Source organism: Rhinolophus sinicus, chromosome 1 (assembly GCF_057876585.1).
Source record: "Rhinolophus sinicus isolate RSI-liver-muscle chromosome 1, RSI-T2T, whole genome shotgun sequence".
Classification (NCBI taxonomy): domain Eukaryota; kingdom Metazoa; phylum Chordata; class Mammalia; order Chiroptera; family Rhinolophidae; genus Rhinolophus; species Rhinolophus sinicus.
The window spans coordinates 75,531,241-75,551,920 of NC_142501.1; the positions used below are offsets into that span (position 1 = coordinate 75,531,241).

Sequence of the window (20,680 nt, forward strand, 5' to 3'; positions counted from 1 at the left end):
TGGACCAAACACTCCAATCAAAAGACAGTTTGTCTGAAAGGATTTAAAAATAAAAGACCTATACATATGCTGCCTACAAGAGACCCACTTCAGAGCGAAAGACACACACTGGCTGACTGAAAACAGCAATGGAAAAAGATATTTCATGCAAATGGAAATAAAACCAGCTGGAGGAGCAATACTTAATATCAAACAAAACAGACTTTAAAACAAAGACTATAACAAGAGACAAAGAGGGGTATCTCATAATGATACAGAGATTAATCCAGTAAGTGTCTATAACTCTTGTAAACATCTCAGTACCCAATGTAGGAGCGCCTAAATATATAAAGTAAATATTGATGGACACAAAGAGAGAGAATGACAGTAAGACAGTAATAGTAGGAAACTTAACACCCCATTGACATCAATGGATAGATCATCCAGACAAAAATCAACATGGAAACAGTGACCTTAAATGACACATTAAACCTGATGAACTTAATTGACATTTTTATGACATCTCACCCAAAAGCAGAATATACATTCTTTTCCAGCACACATGGAAAATTTTCCAGGATAGGCCAGATTAGGCCACAAAACAAATCTCAATATATTTAAGAAGACTGAAATCATATAAAACATCTTCTCCAATCACAATCGTATGAAACTAAGAATCAATTACAAGACAAAAACTGAAAAATATACAAACACGTGGAGGCTAAATAACATTCTGCTAAACAATAAATTGGTTAACAACAAGAACAAGGAAGAAAGCAAAAGATACCTTGAGACAAATGAAAATGAAAACACAGTGACCCAAAAATCTATTGGACATAGCCAAAGCAGTTCTAAGAGGAAAATTTATTGCCATACAGGCCCACCTCAAAAAAACAAGAAAAATCTCAAATAATCAATCTAACCTTACAATTAAAGGAACTAGAAAAAGCAGAACAAACAAAGCCCAAAGTGAGTAGAAGGAAGGAAGTAACAAAATTACAGTGGAAATAAATGAAATAGTTTAAAAAAAATACAAATGATCAATGAAACCATGAGCTGGTTCTTTGAAAAGATACACAATACTGGTAAACCTTTAGCCAAACTCATCAAGAAAAAAGAAGGCTCATCTAGATAAAATCAGAAGAGAAAGAAGAGAAGGGACAATTTACACCACAGAAATACAAATGATTGTAAGAAAATACTATAAACAATTATATGTCAACAAACTGGACAACTAGAAGAACTGGATAAATTCCTAGAAACATAAAAGCTTCCAAGACTAAATCAGGAAGAAACAGAAAATCTGAACAGATCAATAACTACTAATAAAATCAAATCAGCAATCAAAACACTCCCAACAAACAGGAAAATTTAATCAAACAGTCAAAGAAGAATTAATACCAAAACTACTCCAAAAAATTGAAGTGCTCCCAAACTTATTTTATGAGGCCATCATTACTGATACCAAAACCAGACAAAAATAGTACAAAAAAAACAGCGGGGTGTGGGAAGAATTACAAGTCAACATCTCTGCTGAACATGGATGCAAAAATCCTCAAAAAAATATCAGCAAACCAAATTCAGCAATACATTAAAAAGATTATATACTATGATCAAGTGGGATTTATTCCTGGGATGCAAGGTTGGTTTCAATATCCACAAATCAATTAACGTAACTCACCACTTAAACAAAATGAAGGATATAAATCATTTGTTCATACCAATAAATGCAGAAAAAGCATCTGACAAAATCCAACATTCATGATAAAAACTTGCAGCAAAGTGGGGTTAGAGGGAACACACCTCAACATGACGAAAGACCATGCCATCCCAGAATTACCTGTATGAACTCTTGAAATTATGTTGTTTTTTCTCATACCAATATTTAACCATAATTAAATCAGATTTCATAATATTTAAGACAAAAAAAAATAAAGGCCATAAATGACAAACTCACAGCTAATATCACACTTAATGGTGAAAAGCTAAAAGCTTTTTCTTCAAGATCAGGAAAAAGACAAGAATGTCCACTTTTACCACTTTTATTCAACAGTCTTGGAAGTCCTGGCCATAGCTATCAGACAAGAAAAATAAATAAAAGGTATTCAAGTTGGAAAGTAAAAAGTAAAACTGCCATTAGTTACAGATGACATACTATATGGACAGAACCCTAAATACTCCACCAAAAAACTATTAGAATAAATGAATTCAGTAAAGTAGCAGTATACAAAATTAATATTCAGAAATCAGTTGCATTTTTGTACACCATAACAAACTTTCAGAAAAAAAATTAAGAAAACAGTATCATTTACAATTGCATCAAAAATAAAATACCAAGGAACAAATTTAACCAACGATGTAAAAAAGCTTGCACTCAGGAAACTATAAGACATTGAAGAAATTGAAGATACAAATAAATGGAAACATACCATGCTCACAGATAAAAAGAATTAATATTGTTAAAACATCCATGCTACTCAAAGCAATCTACAGATTCAATGCAATTATCTATCAAAATACCAACAGTAGTTTTCACAGAATTAGAACAAATAATCCTAAAATGTATATGGACCATAAAAGACCCCGAATAACCTAAACAATCTTGAGAAAGAAGAACAAAGTTGGCAGTATCACACTACCTGATATCAAACTATACCACAAGGCAATAGTAATTAAAACCGCATGGTACTGGCATAAAAACAGACACACAGATTAATGGAATAGAATAGAGCCCTGAAATAAACCCATGCCTAAATGGTCAATTAATCTATGACAAAGGAGGCATGAATATACAATGTGGTAAAGACAGTCTATTAAATAAATGGTGCTCGGAAAACTGGACAGATACATTTAAAAACAAATGAAACTAGACCACTTTCTTACAGCATATACAACAATAAACTCAAAATACATGAAAGACTTAAATGTAAGACCTTTAACCCATAAAACTCCGAGAAGAAAACAGTCAGTAAACTCTCTAACATCGCTCTCAGCAATATTTTTTTGGATATGTCTCCCGGGCATGAGAAACAAAAATTTTTTAAAAATGGGACTACATCAAACTACAAAGTTTTTGCACAGCAAAGGAAACCATCAACAAAAGGAAAAGACAACTTATTGAATGGAAGAAGATATTCGCCAATGACACATCTGATAGGGGTTAATTTCCAAAATATATAAATAACTCATAAAACTCAGCACACACAAAAAAGAAAAAAACACCAAACAATCTGATTTAAAAATGAGCAGAGGAAAAAATAACAAAAAACAAAACGAGCAGAGGACTTGAACAGACATTCCTCCAAAGAAGACATACAGATGACCAATAGACATGAAAAGACGCTCAACAACACTAACCATAAGGGAAATGCAAATCAAAACCAAAATGAGGTGTCACCTCACACCTTTCAGAATGACTATCATCAACAAATCAACAAACAAGTGTTGGCGAGGATGTGGCGAAAAGGGAACCCTCATGCACTGCTGGTGGGATTGTAAATTGGTGCAGCCACTGTGGAAAACAGTATGAAGGTTCCTCAAAAAATTAAAATACAATTACTATGTGACCCAGCAACTGCACTTCTGGGTATTTATCTGGGAAAAAAAAAAAAAATCACTAATTCGAAAAGATATATGCACCCCTATGTTCACTGCAGCATTATTGACAATAGCCAAGATATGGAAGCAACCTCAGTGCCCATTAGTATACAAATGGATAAAGATGTATAAAGTGGATAAAGACATAGATACAATGAAATATCACTCAGCCATGAAAAAGAATGAAATCCTGCCATTTATGAAAACATGAATGGACCTACAGTGCATTATGGTAAGTGAACTAAGTCAGTGAAGACAAATACCACATGATTTCACTTATATATGGACTCTAAAAAAACAAAACAAAATAAATGAACAAATAAAACAGAAACAAACTCACAGATGCAGCGAACATTTTGATGGTTGCCAGATGGGAAGGGGTTTGGGGAGAGGGGTGTAAAGGGGAAGGGTACCAATTGCCAGTTATATATAATTATGATGTACAAATTGCCAGTTATAAAAATAGTTATGGGGAAGTAAAGTACTGCATAGGGAATATAGTCAATAATATTTTAATAACTATGTACAGTGTCAGATGGGTACTAGACTTTATCGGGGTGATCACTTCATAAGTTATATAAATGTCTAATCACTATGTTGTACACCTGAAACTAATATTGTATGTCAACTGTAACTGAAAAATCATAAAATTATTTTTTAAAAAACCTACATATGACCCATAAAAATTTGACAAATTGCTAAAGATTATCACAGAATAATTATTAGCCAATTCACATGGTAAGTTTTGAACTTACTGGAACTGTTTCTACCTTTGAAGTATATAATTTTACTTTTGGAAATTAAACATTCTTACAATTTCAATAAGACATAGTGCCTAGTGTATTTTTAACTAACCTAAGGAGAATGCAATCAGGGCTGAGGCTCGATTCTATGCTAGTATGGCTATAAACATAAATGCCTAGGATTCAAACTGCAAGCTGCCTCAGCAATAAACAAATATGTTAAGAATCAATTGGCTACTCAAGGCCTATAGGTCTAATGTGAGAATAGCAAACAACAGGAAAAAATTCTCGCACTTAAGAATATTGTGATAAGATGGATAAAACCTATTTTATAAGTTTGAACTGCTAATTAATAAACAGATTTATAAATATAATTATATCCTTTCACTTAAAGATACCTAAAAATGAAAAATGAGTGAAAATAAAGTTTAAATTACACATTGTTAGGGACTTTTTTTCAGAAGTCTAGGCTTCTTACAAATTCTGGACAAGAAGAAAGGCAGACAACATTCTGCACTAAATATAAGACATTACATAAATGTTTACAAGGTACTTTGAATTTCCAAGTAGCTCAAGTTGTCTGGTACAGTATCTATAAAGTTTTTAATTATTAGGTAGGTGCAAAAGTAATTTCGATTTAAAAGGTTAAAAATAATTGTAAAAACTGCAATTACTTTTGCACCAACCTAACAGAATGAAAAAGATGAGAATGCTTAACATCCCAATAAGAAATTTCCATTAGACATCAACAGCCAGCTATCAATGCAACCTATACAATAACTATAATGTATCATTTGGTAATTTTTAGAACACTTCTCAATTCATGGAACAATTTTATTTGATTCATGTAACAATTCTGTTAGATAATCAGTATCAATTTCCTCTGAGATATCAGTAAACACATACAGGACATTTATGTCCGTTCTTCCCCAAATTTATTATGTACAAGAAACACTCAAGAACAATTAAAATGCAGTTTCAGGTAACCCGCTCCCCATTCCCAGGCTGAGATGAATCCAAGAAATCAACATTTTAGGTAAACAACCAGTATTTAAGTAAATACTGGTACAGGAGTCATCCCACCCACTCCCAGCCACAGTTTTTAAGACACTGAATTAAATGACATACTAAGACTGTAAGTGATCTAAAACTCGATTTGTACTCTGAATCAAAGTCCCCAAATGTTTAGATGGTAGAGCTTTGCAGATCTCCATAAAAGATATGTAAAATTTTAAGTAAATTGAAAATATTCAATTCAATCAAATACCTAATACTAAACTCTAATACAAATGGTAGTAGGTGACCAAGTTTTAAGAAACTTAAAACTAAGGAGATTCTACCATAATTTCATTTTACCTGTGAAATGCAGAAAACTCTGATTAAATTATTTTAACAGCTTTTCATGGTAGGAAAACTGTTGCACTTTACTGAGTGGGGAGCTAAAACTCAGGTACCTCAGGTTCTAGGAACATAATGAAAATTAAGATGAAAATATAAAAGCACTTAGAACACAACTTTGTGAATATACGAAAAACCACTGAACCCTTTAAAAGGGTGAATTTTATGGTATGTGAATTAAATCTTACTTTTTAAAAAGGAAAAAAAAAGCCCTTAGAAAATTTCACTCTAATACTTACCAATAATTTTAAACTTCTAAGATATTATATCAGCATTACTATTAAATAGCATAATTATTTTCTGGCCTACATCACAGATGCGAAAAACCAATGTAGAAATAATAAAGAGCATAAATAAGGCCACTAATTTAATAATGACTTTAAATCAGAATTTTAATGCCACTATTTATATGTTTATTTGCTCTTACATTTGTTCAATAAAGTCCCACTTCATCTGGTTTTCATAAAAGGGCTATTTTCAAACTCTATAGTAATAACTAGCAACTTATATTTTACTGCTAAAATAATCTTTTTATTTCTTAAATTAGGCATACAGTATGTAATACACTGAAAAATATTAAGATGGTTCTTAAGCATCAGGCTTTGAAAGCAGACTATCTCTACCCTGCTTCCTACCACATATATTTATGACCTCAGTCAAGTAAGTAACTTACCCTTTCTGCCCCATTTTCCCATAGGATTGTGTTGAGAATTAAATGCACCAATATATGTAAAGGACTCAGAACAGTGCCTAGCACTTAAACACACCATAAACATCATCTAATTATACAATTATTATTTTTATGAAAAAAGGCATCTCGGCTTAGACAACTCATTACAAATCATAGTATTGAAAATTACCAACAAGCTGAAACATTTAGGAAAGTTTGGCTTAATATCTTATTAAGCAGTCTCAGTATTTATGCTGTAGCTACCCTATTCACAAGTCCAATTTTCTCCAACTCTGAGTCACTGTTAGTTCTTCTCCTGACTCATCACATAGAAAGGTAGACAGTCTGGAATATAATGGGCATACCAAAAGGCATTTCTTAATCTACCTGGATTTACAAGGTTTAAGTGGAACATGTCCTATGCAATGTTCAATAAGTATGCTCAATAATTATGACTTAAATGGCATTCACTTAGAAATGCTTTCTATGTATCAAATGCTCCTTCAAACTATGGAGTAGGTGTTAAAATCCCATCATATCCAAAAGAAAAACCAAAAAAACAACGTATCACTTAAGTAAAATCCAAGATCCACATTTTCTGACTGTTAGCCAAAAATAGATTTATAGTTAGCTGATGGCCTGATATTCAAAATTTGACCAAGCATACATACTATAGATTAGAGGGTCAGAAGCAATCTATGAGCCTACAAAATTGACCTTAATTCCTCTTTAATTCCATACTTTCACTGTTTTCCCCATTCAGGTGGTTCAATGATTTAAGATAAGATAACCTCTAATAAAAAGTTATAGAAAAAAATCTAGGAAAATAAGCCAAATACTACAAGGTGTATTAATTCTTTAAAACTCTCCTTTCCCTAGATGCACACATACACAAAAAAACACAAAAACATTTAAAATATTGCTCTACCTCTTCCTCACTTTCTATGTGAACGTGAGCCACTTTAAACTCTGTAAGCTCCATTTTCTCCTCTAGGAATGGGGATAAAGAGCCTAATTATAACTGCCACATGGGACTGCTGTGATCATTAATTAAGACATCACATAAAGTGCTCTAGCCAACCCCACCATAAAAACAGCAAGTTTCATTCAATGTTAACTTTTCTATTTAAATCAATACCTCAGTGTCACTTGAGTGCTACCTACTAAAAGACTATTTCCTATGGTAACCGTCTGTTAACCTATTCATGCAAATCTACTCAATCACAAAATTTCACAAGCGCTCTGACAACACGGGCGTCTAACTATCTAGGTGTATAACTTCCTCAACTATCCCGGTCCTTGCATTAGGCCCCCTGCTCAGGAAACAGGCTGTACTTAACACTGTACCACAACTGCCTGTATTACTTGAGGGCCTTGTGGGCCAGGCCTCTGTCCTATTCATATCTATATCCCCAGACTGCAGCCCAATAGTTCTTAAACCTGACTCACATTAGAATCACAAGGGGAGCTTATCAAAATATTATGCATGGGATCCATCCCAGACCCACTAAATCATAAGGGGGTCAGGGAGAAAGAGCGTAAGTAATCAGTATGGGGGAGCAGTAATCAGTAGGAGGGAGTATTTTTTTAAGATCCTCACATGATATTAATGTGTTGCCAAGTTAAGAACCACTGCACTCTGCCATTTAAAATACTACACAAGCAGGTATGTATACATGTATGTGTGAATTATTTAGGTATAAATACAAGTCTTAGCTCAAGACCCTCATCCTCAATAGCCTCTCTCAGCCTAATCACCTCTTCCCTTTAAACACACAATATCTCTAATAAACAATTCGTTACATGCTGCACTAAGATGGCTTGCAGGCTGCTAACTCCGTTCTTAAGTTTTTTCATGTAATTATGCCTTAGCTTTCTTCCTAGATTAGTCTTGCTCCTTATTCTTCTTGTTTTCTCCACGGTATTTACAATAGTAGCTTTAACACAAACACGTAATAAAACATTTGACTAGTCTAATAAATGTATACAAAAACTACTGGAAGGCAGGATGTCGCTTCCAAATTATCCAATTTGGGCTATTACCTCCCCCCCATAGAAAAAATGATTTAGAAAACAACTTCAAAAAACACTCTAACAGTAAATGAAAACTAAAGTTTTTCTCAATAACGAGCATCTGTATATTTGTACTTTTTATTACAGTCATAACATGAAGTATCCACCCAGTATTCTACCCTCATCCACCACTTTCAGTTTTTGACCTGCTTCCTTCCTAAAACTATCTTCTAGCTGTTTTGATATCTTTAGGTGCTGTCAGGTACTTTTACAACAATTTTATAATACTCCGTGATTAGTAAAATAAATTAATGCAATGTGTTACACACGTTTAATACTTCTTGAAGGAACTTACTGTTTATCAACCACTAAAATAAGCTTTTTGCATACAAAATGTTTGCTAATCTAATATAAACTTGGTTGGGAATTGGTCTGAAAATAAGTCTTAGTCAACATTATATATAAGTCTATTTTTGAATAATGACAGATTGGTGATTTTTCTGCTTTTATAATAATTTCATACCTGAAAATTTTGTAAAATATTATGACTTTTAAACAGGCGTGCTAAGTAATATTACATGAGAAACTCAACAGAAACTGGCATCCTCAATGTTGAAACTACTAATAGAAATGAATGACACACAATTCTAAAAAAGCAACAACCTAAAGATATAAAAATGCTTCATAGTGAATGGTTTGAAGTTTTGAGTCATATGTTTTACCACTACTAAAATAATTTGGGCGAGTTAAGTTGTTTTCAAACTGAAAATATGGGGAGGAGGCACTCAAGAAGTATGTCTGCTAATTAGATACTGTGATAAAACATTACCATGTTTTGTTGAGTCCTACAGAATGAAACAGATAGAGCCACAGTTAGGACAAAAAGAAAGCACTCCTCAATTCCCTGTTCCATAAAAAAGGTTCAAATTCCACAGACAAAAAAATGGTACCCTGGGTTGTTTGTTTTTAAGGAAGATTAAATTTAGGAGTTGCCAACACCCAAACGAAAAACATTCCAGAGTATTAGACTCAATTATAGTGGGGAGTCATCTACATTCTCAGCACTATGTTCCCTTACCCGAAGTAGGAATATTAACAAAGGATGTTTTTTGGATCTCACAAGATATACCATACTTATTTCCCCCAGTAAACATTACCCTTGTTAAAAAAAACAAAAACAAAATGGTATTTGAGAAATAACAATTTTAGCACAAGCAGCCAAATAATGAAGTTTAACATCTGCCAAAATATTTCCCAAAATAAGACCACTGTCAGATGGATAATGAGGAAAAGACTGAAAATGACAAATTCTTTTATTTGGACCATCAGCTACTTTAGAAAATAAACTTTAGGAATGTAGATTTTCCAAAGCCTTGTCTTCTTTCCCCTTAATCTTCGTATTTTTAACTTAAAAAAAAAAAAAACCCTAGAAATTTGATTACCACTCTTGTGAATTCCTTTTAAAGCAATTTAATGAATAACAGATCTTTTGTGCAAGTAGCAAACCACAGAGGATAGTTTGGCTGGCTGATAAAAAACCTCTCTGAAACACTCATATAAAAATATACCCTTCAAAGACAAACTGATTTTCCAGGTATGGGAATCATATTAAGACTTAAACATTTGGGTATGTTTGATATACACCCTAACTTACTACCAATGCGTTTACTTGAACCACAATTAAAGCTCATAAATTCTTATTATTTACTTGGGGTCAAAGTTGAATAACTCGAAAAGCAGGAGTTTAAAAAAAAAAAAAGTAAAACATAAGCCAACGATAAAAAGATGCAACTACTTTGGGTGAAACAAGGTGAGCTACATGAAAGTTAACGAAAACTTGTTTAGGGTTGTTTTATTGAGGGTAGACAGTGGTGCAGTTACACACTAAGTAAATGTTTCACCAATCACTCTAATAGGAAGATGCTGCTGCCTGCAGAAATATTTTGAGACTGCTCAAAAATACCAAAACAAAACAAAAATCCAACCCTACCACAAATGTTTTCCAGAATACATAGAGCCAAATACTTAAACATGAGATCGTCTTAGTAAAAAGAATTGTGGGTTGCTCCCGTGTTCCTATTGTCCTAAATAGCACTCAGAAGTGTGTGTGTGTGTGTGTGTGTGTGTGTGTGTGTGTGTGTGTGTTGGGGAGTGCTATTTACAAAGGCTGGTTTATCTATAAAATAGTGCACATACTCATTTGGATGTACTCATCTTGGGTTCACTGAAAGACAAAGCTGTCTTAGATAAATGCTAAGGCCACGTTTCCTTTACAGGTGCTATATTAAACACTGTTAAGAGAGAAAAAGAGATAAACAATATAACTTGAGACGGACACGTGGAAAACTAGAGTATATCGTCATCACCATTGATCAATTTTTCTAACTGATCAAGCATAGAAAAACAAGCCTAGGTGAGCAAGTGCTGGAGCCAGGGTTTGTCTTTCCACCACAGTGGGGAAAAAAGGATCCCGGGTCTGAGACGTTAGCCAGGAAGCCTCAAAAGCACGTGTCCTACTTGGGGTTTTGAGAACTTCCCAGGAAGCATTTGTTCAGAGTAAAACTCCATCACCCTCTGCCTGCCTAACTCAGTGAAAGGATAAGCGATTCGAGGTAGAATAGGGAAACTCTTGGGCCCTGGAGGCCCGGAGCTCCCGGGGAGAAGATTCCAGGCGGCGGCAGCCCCCGCCCCCACCCAGGTCCGGCCGCGGCCCCCGCCGGCTCACCTCCGCCGCCGGGATGTTGACCACGCCGGTAGAGCGCCGCTTCTCCCGCAGCTTCCTCTTCTCGATCTGCCCCTTGCCTTTCCTGGCACTGGGGCCCGAGCTCTTGCCCTTCTCCGGGGCGCCGTCCCGCTCCTCCTCGTCGCCCCGGGCCGGCGGTGTCCCCGAGGCGGCGGCGGCGGCGGCGCCGGCGAGGGGCTCGTCCTCAGGCCGCCGCGGGCCGGGGGCCGCCCGGGTCAGCGCCGCGGGTCCCACCGCGCAGTTCACGCCCCCGGGGGCGGCAGGTGCGGCCGCGCCTCCCGGGAGGTTGTTGTTGAGCTCGTTGGCCGCGGCGGCCGCCGAGGTGCCGACAGCCCCTGGCGGGGGCTTTCCGACCGCGTCGCTACTGCCCCCTCCCGGGGCGGCCGGGCCCGGGGGGCTCTGCTTGGCGCGCAGCTTCTCGCGCTTCGCCTTCCACTCCTCCAGGAAGTCTGTGGTGCTGCCGCTGCCGCCGCTGCCGCCGCCGCCGGTTCGGTAGCCACCGGTCGCCATATTCCCAGCGGGGCCGGCCGGGCTCTCACCTCAGGCCGCCCACCCGGGCTCCGGGCGCCGCCGCCTCTTCCTTCCCGCGGCCCCGAGGATGAGAGAACGACCCCCGCGTGAGGGGGCGGCCGCGGATCCCCCAGCAGCCGGCCGTCTGAGGGGAAACACAAAAGGGGGCGGAGAAGCGAAGCGTAAGGTCCTCGCCCGGCCCGAGGGTCTCCCCGCGGCCGCACCGCTCGGAGCCCCCCACCCAGAGCGCGCCCACTCGTGCCCGCCGGCGAGTGACTGCCGAGTCCCCAACCTGCGAAGTTTGCCCGACGCACCTACACCGCGGGACGGGACGATCACCGCCCCTCGAGGGGAGGAGAAAGGGACTGTCCCCACCCCCGGCCCCCGCCCCATCCCCAGCGGGGTCCGCGCCTACGGCGGTGGGGGAACCAGGGCCGGACCCGGCCACCAGTCGGCCCGTCGCATCTCCTGCACCTCGCTCCGCGCACTGCCGGCCCGGGGTCCCCGCCACCGACACCCCCACTCCCCGGCGAGGCGCGGAGCCCCCAGCCGGCTCCGGAGGAGGCGGGACGTGTAGACACCAGCTATCCAGCGGACTTGGGGAGGGACGGATGCGGGGGCGGCCGGGGCAGCCCCTTACCTGGGAGGAGTTCGCGGGACGAGGCGCTGGGCTGGGAGCGGGCGCCCAGGTGAGCGGAAGCGGCCGCGCGGAAGGAGCTGCGGCCAACTCGCCGTCCCGAGCTCGCGGCGCACCGGGCTGGGTGGGAGGGAATGAGGGAGGGAGCGAGGGCCGGGAGGGGAGCCGAGCGGCGCCGAAGCGCGGGCGGAAAGGACCGAGACGGCGCGGAGGGGCGAGGCGCTCGATGGGGTGGGGGGGTCGTGCCCGCCGCCGCCCCGCCCCGCCCCCGGCGCTCAGGTGCACGGCGCCGCGGCCAGCCCGCCGGTCGGACCGCGCATTCCTGGGCTCGCGGCCCCGCGGCGTCTGGCCTCTTGGCGCCTCCGACTCCGGGCGGGAACGGCCCCCCACGCCCTTCACCCGGCTCCTCATCTCCGCCTCTCCCTTCTCCCACCACTCTTCCTTTTAAGTACAAGACAGATTCTTCGAGGGAAAGTCTCGAATGCTGCTGGCAGAGGGGGTAAATGCAATCAACTTGGGATGATTCAGGGCCTGACTAGCCAGGATGGGAAAACACTCGCGCGTCCCTCTGCCTCGTCGCCAACCCCTTTTCAGATGTACTAGGGTGGCAGGTAGAGAATAGAAAGAACTGATACAAACCTAGCACCCTCCCTACTAAGAAAAGTTTGTGGTATTCTAGTGAAAGGGTTACCTAAAAGGAGGGGCTTAAGTCGACAGTGAATTATCAAGGGTTTACTATTATGCTTATAGGAGAAAACTTAAAAACATTTCGACAATGGATTGGATTGGATTGGATCTCAATCCTATTGGAATTTTCTTCTTAACCTTGTCTCTACATCTCCTCTTTGCAGATAGTGAATTTAGCAGCAAAGCTCCCTACCAAAGTACTAAAGCTGTGTTGATGCTGATTCGCTAGGAGCCGGGACGGTGCGTGTCTCTCTGTTTCCATCCTTAATGCGCCATAGGGTAAATCTTATCCTCAGATGCAAGTCATCTAAGATTCCTGGATCAGGGCTGGGTGGGCTGCCCATGACAGCGTCCTAAGGAGACACTACAAGCAATGCCGGGGAAACATCACTGTCATAGGGTACAAATGGACCATTTTGGGAGAAGTAGGCGAGCCCTGAGTCACACTCTTACCTAACAGTAAATCTCTCTTCCTATTTAGTATTCCTGTTTTACCCAGGTGGCTCGCGGTGAGTAGGCAGTCATTGTGTGCCTGCGACAGGAATGAGAACAGGAAAAAGTGATTCACTTGCTATTTATTTCTCAGAGGGAAGGTCATACAGTTATGGTCTTTGGTCTCGCTGTTGGGGTGAACATATGGGTTACCGGGAGAGAGTTCTGGGAAAATCCTTAGAAAGTTAAAGGCCTTCCTTGGGGATGGGTTTAAAACGCGGAGCCTAGCTGGTACCAACCTGGGTGCACCACTTGCAATTCCCCAATTACAGATTCTTCATTAGTTTTCTGAGTTTTAAGAGAGGAGAGGGAGGGTTGGGCATTAAACAGATTCATATGAATATGCTTGGAGGGGCTGCAGGATGCAGTGGAAAGAGGATATAGTGAGCCTGGATACAACTATAGGTAGCTGAGAGATCTTGGGCATGTTTAAGTTCTCTGAAACTCAGCTTTCTTTACTATAAAAGTCAGCAATGACAGCATATACAGAGGGTGCCAAAAAAAATGTACACACATTTTAAGAAAGGAAAAGTGTATTAAAATTGTAATTATACCGATAACAAAAGATGAGTACAAGTCACGTTTGACTTCTGCAATTACAGGAGGTGCTCAAAATGGTTACCATCAGCGTCCAGACACTTCTGATTACGGTGAACTACTATTTGAGCAACGTTGACCAAAGTGTCCAGTTTCATACATTTTAGTATTTTTAAGCTGTTATAAGAATTGACATGCCAGGCGTGTTAACTGTGCTTGGTTCTAGGAAGGCACTCCGTAAATACAGTGCCTTTTGTTAATGGGATATCAAGCAGAGAGAATCCTGGGTCTCTAATGTGGGGGGTTGGGTGGAATTAGGCAACAAAGGTACTGCACACACAAATGAACTTGAAAACAATAAGCTGAATAACTAGAATAACACTTATGCCACATAAATTTGTCACTGCATCTCTTAGACCAGTATTAATAGGCTCTGAGTCAGTAATGTTGGCTATTACTGACTTGTGTGGCTTTGAGTAAGTTGCTTAACTTTTGTGCCTCTGTTTACTTACATATAAAATAGGAATAATAATAATACTTCCTACATTGTGAGAGTGTTGTGAAAGTGCCTGAGGTCCTTAGATAAAAGGTAATATGTGAGTACCGGAGTAGTTATTATTAGTCTATAAAGTGCCCTAGGAACCATGGATGAAAGAGATTATTGATGTACAAAGCACTCTATATTATTATTGTTATCATTTATTATACCTTTGTCTTTACCATTCTCAATATTCCCAAAGATACAGTTCACAGACAGACAACTTCCAATAGTGCACCAAGATATTTAGCTGAATCAATCCTAAATTGCAAAATGTTTGTGTATCATCAATCTTTATGTATAGCATTCTGATGAAATAGTCATCAGAGACTCGGAACTTGTTTCTCAGCTGCATCATTATTGACATCTGGGACAAACTAATTCTTTGTTCGGGGAGTTGTCCTGTCCATTGTAGGATATTTAGCATCATCCTTGGCTTTTACCTATTAGATGCCAGTATCTGCCCCCAATACCGGTTGTGACTGCCAAATGTTCCCCGAGGGGCAAAATCTTCCCCAGTTGAGAAGCTCTGAGCTAGCTTAAAATAACTAATTTTGGTGACTCACTTGCTCTTAATAATAAAGGGAAGTATGATGCTAACAAAACAAAGAGATTCATTTTAATATGTCAGATTGAAATTTATTCTAAATGTTCAATCTTAATGTTTTCTAGGCAGTGGATTAGCTATAATGTGAAATAGCCTACGTGTATGTGTTGAAATAATTAATAGGATATTGGGAAATAGCCATTTTGCCTGCTGGAGTATATGCAATTCACCCTCTAAAATAAAAATAAGACACGTACATGGTTTTAAAAGTTAAATACTTTAGTTCTGCATGGACTACAGCAAAAGACTGCAACCTACCCTTTCCACTCCCAAAACCCTTTCCAGAAGTTGGAACTGTTTTAACTGTTTTTGCTAATATAGATCTTCATATTTATTTTTTAAATGTTTCTAATATACATCTTCATACTTATATTTTAAATGTCCTTATCTGCTATTCTACTTTTTGATTTTTCCATTTTTCGATATCCTTTACTGACTTCCTAATAAAGAAGAATATTTAACTCTCTTACACTAACTACATATACACTTTCCTTACTCCTAAACTCCCACTATATATCATGATTTTATTGAAGAACATTAAATGTTTATACTGTTATGACTATGCAAATATTGCTCACAGCTGAGCCATACAGTGTACTATGATTTCTTTTATTTTTTGACAACATTTTTCTTGTTGCACAACTATTTTTTTCCATAGTTAAAATTTGTGTTTGTTGTTGTTGTTTTCCTTATCATTAGCTTATTTTTCTGTATACCAGTCACAGATTGACATTAAAACTTTTCACCTCTCAACATTAATCACGTTGTGTACTCTATCAGTTCTATTTCTTTTTTTTTTTCAAACTTTTTCTTTTTTTTTTTCTTTCTTTTTTTTTTAGATTTTATTGGGGAAGGGGAACAGGACTTTATTGGGGAACAGTGTGTACTTCCAGGCCTTTTTTTTTTTTCAAGTCAAGTTGTTGTCCTCTCAATCTTAGTTGTGGAGGGTGCCGTTCAGCTTCAAGTTGTTGTCCTTTCAGTCTTAGTTGTGGAGGGCACAGCTCAGCTCCAGGTCCAGTTGCTGTTTTCTAGTTGCCGTTTTCTAGTTGCAGGGGGCGCAGCCCAGCATCCCTTGCGGGACTCAAGGAATTGAACTGGCAACCTTGTGGTTGAGAGCCCACTGGCCCATGTGGGAATCGAACCGGCAGCTTTCGGAGTTAGGAGCACGTAGCTCTTAACCGCCTGAGCCACCGGGCGGCCCTATCAGTTCTATTTCTGTTTTCCTTGGAGACATCTCTTCTTAGAGCCCTCCATCCTCTGCTCTAGTCTGGATTGATTTTAAAGCACGTTGCTCTGTGGTTATCCTGGGATGATGCTTCCCTATCATCCTGGGAATCATTTCCTATGCAGACCCCTTGTTTCCTGAATCCCATATTGTCCTCTTGTTTTTTTTCCCCCTCGTTTTAGTGGAGTACATCCTCAATATATTCTGGAGATAGGATTACACATTCTTGGAGACTTTGCAGGTTGGAAAAGGTTTTTAATTTGTCTCTGCACTTGATTAATAGTTTGTTGGGACATAGAACACTAGATTGGATATTTTCGTTCATAACTTTGAACACATCACTATATTGTCTTCTAGTTTCCAGAGTTGATGTTTAGAAAACCAATGGCATTCTGATTCCTTTTACTTTCTCACTGGAAGTTTTTAGATCTTCTTACCCAGATCTTCCAAAATATCTTGAAGATTTGCCCTGATTTGGTCTTTTCCCATGATTATATTAGGCTCAGTGGACCCTTTCATTCTGCTTTCTGCCCTTCAATTGGAAAATTTCCTTGGCCTATAGCTGTGATAATTATTTCTTTCTTTTTTTCCTGTTCTCTGTTTCTGGAACTCCTCTTAAATAGATGTTGGACTTCTAAGAGCTATCTAATAGTTTTTTTTAAATCTTTTTTCTCCTGTTTCTATCTCTTTAGCATGTTGTTCTACTTTCAGTGAAATTTCCCCCACCTTATATGTCAATCTTTCTATTGAATTTTCTGGTTTTGCCACCATGGTTGTCTAAGATTTCTCATTCTCTAAATGCTTTTCTCCATAGTATCCTATTCTTGTGCCATCATCTTTTCTCTCCCTACGGAAATTGAACTTTTCTCCTGCTGGTCTTTCACTGTCTCTTGTCTATGTATTCCTTTTTTTTCTTTTTCATTGTTTTAGTCTTCATCTTTCATGTTAGAGGATTTCCTCATCAGTCTGTTGTTCATTCATATTTAAGACTGCAGCACTTAAAAGCTGATTGGATGCCCCTCTGTGAAAAGGCAGAGCTGACTGATTGATGGTCCTCATTTAGGAGGGTGGTTTTTGGACCCAGGCATGTTGTGAAAGCATGGGTCAAATGTCAGTATCTATGACGTTTTTCTCTTGGCCAGATCGATTTCCCTGAGAGAAACTGTGCTCCTGCCTGTGTTGCCACTTGTCAACTGTTTCAGCCAAGTAGGGAAAAAGAGCTGGAGGAGTCTCACTACTCAACACACGGATTTCACTGAGTCCCTATGCTCAGTGTACCTGGTATTCTCAAGTTCATTACACTCGTGATTCAGTCTCTACAGAGCATTAATTTCCAGCACTCTGCCAAGATCAAGAGAGACAGCCTCCTTGCTACTGAGCCTTGAAGAGCAGAATCTAACTTTTCCTTATGCAGATTTTCAACTAATCCTTCTGTTTTCGCTCCCATCCTTTGCTGTCTTTCAGAGGTATATGCTGTTGCCTTCAACTTCTAGGTTGTCTTTAGGGTTCTTCAGGATAAAAAAGGATTACTTCTTATTGACTTTGTCTCCTGCAGGTGGTTAGAATTCATCTTTCTCCACTCTGCTAAAGTCTTTCTGTTTTCCATCTTTCATTTTCTAAAATTTTCTTCTCATCTCTCATCCTCTTTGTTGTTACTTGTTATGTTATCACTTTACTTTTGTTTTAGTGAAGTTACTTGAGGGAGTAGAGATAAACGTGTGTTCAGTCTTAACAGGAAGTCTAATCAACCCATCGATTCTGCAGATGCTTTGAAATCTAAACCATGATGAAGCCAGATCAGTAGAGACCTATGCACCTTATTTCCCTCCTCACTGAATGACATCATAAGCCCCCCCTAACTGACACTATTAGAAAGCTTTCTGAAATATGTTGTATATTCTGTGGACTGTTTTTGAAGATGTGGCCCATTATATTACATAATATTCCTGTTATTAAAAACCTAGGAAAAAATGTCTGACATTAACATTAAAAATGGTTGTATTTCTTTTTTGTTACTGTTTTTGGGGGGATTTTTTTAACCATAGTAAAACTATGTGTTATGTAACCAGTTTTCCCTTTCTCAATTGACTGCTGGTAATCCTAGGCCAGATTTGTGGCCTATCAAGGAATGATCTAGCTTTTGTGACACCTGAAACTTACACAATCTTGTTTAAGAAAAAGAATAGGAAAGAAAGTAAATACTTAGAGTGAAAAATTTTTTAAATTATAAATTTTAACAAATTGAAAATGCCATAAACATCACAAAAATCCAGAAAAACAACCAAATTATTCATTAATGTATTTTCTGACATGTTTCTATAATACTATATTATCTGCATTTTTATTATTGATTTTATTGTAATGTATTAATACATAAAATAGGTGACTTCACCTACAGGTTTATCCCCTATTTGTGGTACAAAATATAGATTTGTGTACCACAAACACAGGAACTCTGATAAATTCTATTTGGTCCTATTTCAATCAAACAAGCAAATAATGTATTGTGCATTTATAATTTTATACTTTGTATTATTGAGTATATTCCTGATAGGAAAGAATTATTTTTGACTAGGTGTCAATGAGAATAGAATTCTCTGCTTATTTTACATGTCGGATGATTGGAAGGACTTCCTACAGACTGGCTTTAATGCCCTTAGACTTGCCGTCCCCTACAAGGAGCAACCTTCTTAGTGCTGTCATCAGCTAACCTGCCAGTCACTTAGACTAACTGAGGACCTTAGCTTCTGGCTGATTGTCTTCTATTTATGTCAGTTCTGAGTGGTAACATATGCAATCTATCCAATCTCCTGGCATCTCAGATACTTGACCTTCTCACTTCCAATAACCATTTCTTCTTTACCCTCTTCATTCAGGCATTTTCATGGTTAGTGTCTTGACTTTGTCATCAGCAGTCAATGCATCTCCAAAATTTCGGTTTAAACACCCCATTTTCCCACCACTTCCTCCTACCCGTCCAGCACACTTACTCTGGTATCCTCAGCCCAACCATTTCTTTTGATCTATTGATCTTGTCATTTTTTTCATTATCTGTCATTGCTTTTCATGTCCTAAATGTCCTTACTTAGATTCCTTTAGCTTAGATTCTAAAGTTGCTCATTATTAGCCTCCTCTGTGCCTGCACCTGCTCATCTGAACAAGGTTAGGTAAAAACCGTCTGGCGTGCTTCCGAACCCTGCTTTAAATGACTGTCCATAGTCTCAATGGGGCAGTCCATGCTGTCTGGTAACCCTGCAGTCCTAAATAGCTTGCTCTCCTGTGCTCCAGACTAACTAGTTCATATCAGTCCTTTAAATCTCCAATACTGTCTCCTCCTCAGGTGATGAACTTGGCTGCATACTTCATTGACATCAGAGTGGAGCTCCTCATCTTCAGAAGACAACTCTACCCACGTTTTTTTTTAACTTTTATTTACTTAAGTGAGTTTTTCCAGGACCCATCAGCTCCAAGTCAAGCAGTTGTTTCAATCTAGTTGTGGAGGGTGCAGCTCACAGTGGCCCATGTGGGGATCGAACCGGCAACCTTGGTGTTACGAGCATCGCGCTCTAACCAACTGAGCCAACCAGCCGGCCCCTCTACCCACTTTCTGATATCTGGACCTCCTCTCTGCCTTCTTCCTTTTAGATGAAGTGCTCTACTCCTCTCAGAGGCAGTCCTGCCATTTGTATCTTTCCCTCACAGGGGCTTTGCTCCTACAATTATGTGCTCCTCTAATGCATAAACAATTTCTTCTCTATGAAATCATTTCCTTCAGCATACAAATAAACTCTAGTAAACCCCTCTGTATTTGTATTCTATTTATTGCTGTACCAAATTTCCACAGACTTAGCATCTGAAACAATACAACTCTATCATCTTACAGTTCTGTAGATAGAAGTCCCACACAGTCTCACTGGGCTAAAATCAAGGGGCCAGCAGGGCTGCATTCCTTTCTGGAAGCTCTCAGGAGAATTCATTTCTTAGCCTTTTCCAGCCTCTAGAGGCCACCCACATTCCTCAACTCATGGTCCTCTTTCCACATCTTCAAAGGAAGCAAAGTCACATGTCTTTCTTCCAGAGTCACAAGTCCCTGTGACTCTCTCTTCTGCCTCCCTTTTTCACTTTTAAGTAACCCTGTGATTACTATTAGGAAAAAACAAAAATCAAGTCAGTAAATTTGAAGATTTAATTGGCTTTATGAAGCAATTCATGAATCAGGCAGCATCCCATCTACTAGCAGCTAGAAGCGTGCTCCCAAGGTTTGTACAAAAAAGAAAGGTTTTTATAGAAAACAAGGGTAGTGC

At 39.2% G+C, this 20,680-nt stretch overlaps 2 protein-coding genes across 2 annotated transcripts in view; one reads left to right on the top strand and one right to left on the bottom strand.

Annotated features, from left to right (window-relative positions):
• PAWR (pro-apoptotic WT1 regulator) overlaps nucleotides 1-11,931 on the bottom strand; it is a 97,693-nt gene extending 85,762 nt beyond the window's left edge. Inside the window, exon 1 of the mRNA XM_019751255.3 lies at nucleotides 11,126-11,931. Coding sequence (XP_019606814.3) covers nucleotides 11,126-11,653 — 528 coding nt within the window. The 5' untranslated portion in view covers nucleotides 11,654-11,931. The remainder of the gene's footprint in view (nucleotides 1-11,125) is intronic.
• On the top strand, nucleotides 11,742-20,179 carry LOC141570015 (uncharacterized). The gene is made up of 4 exons (XM_088792432.1): nucleotides 11,742-11,760; nucleotides 11,804-12,342; nucleotides 13,142-13,217; nucleotides 19,717-20,179. The coding sequence occupies exons 1-3, from the start codon at nucleotides 11,742-11,744 to the stop codon at nucleotides 13,190-13,192; spliced, it is 609 nt and encodes a 202-aa protein (XP_088648558.1). The 3' UTR covers nucleotides 13,193-13,217; nucleotides 19,717-20,179.
• Nucleotides 20,180-20,680: the final 501 nt, after the last annotated feature.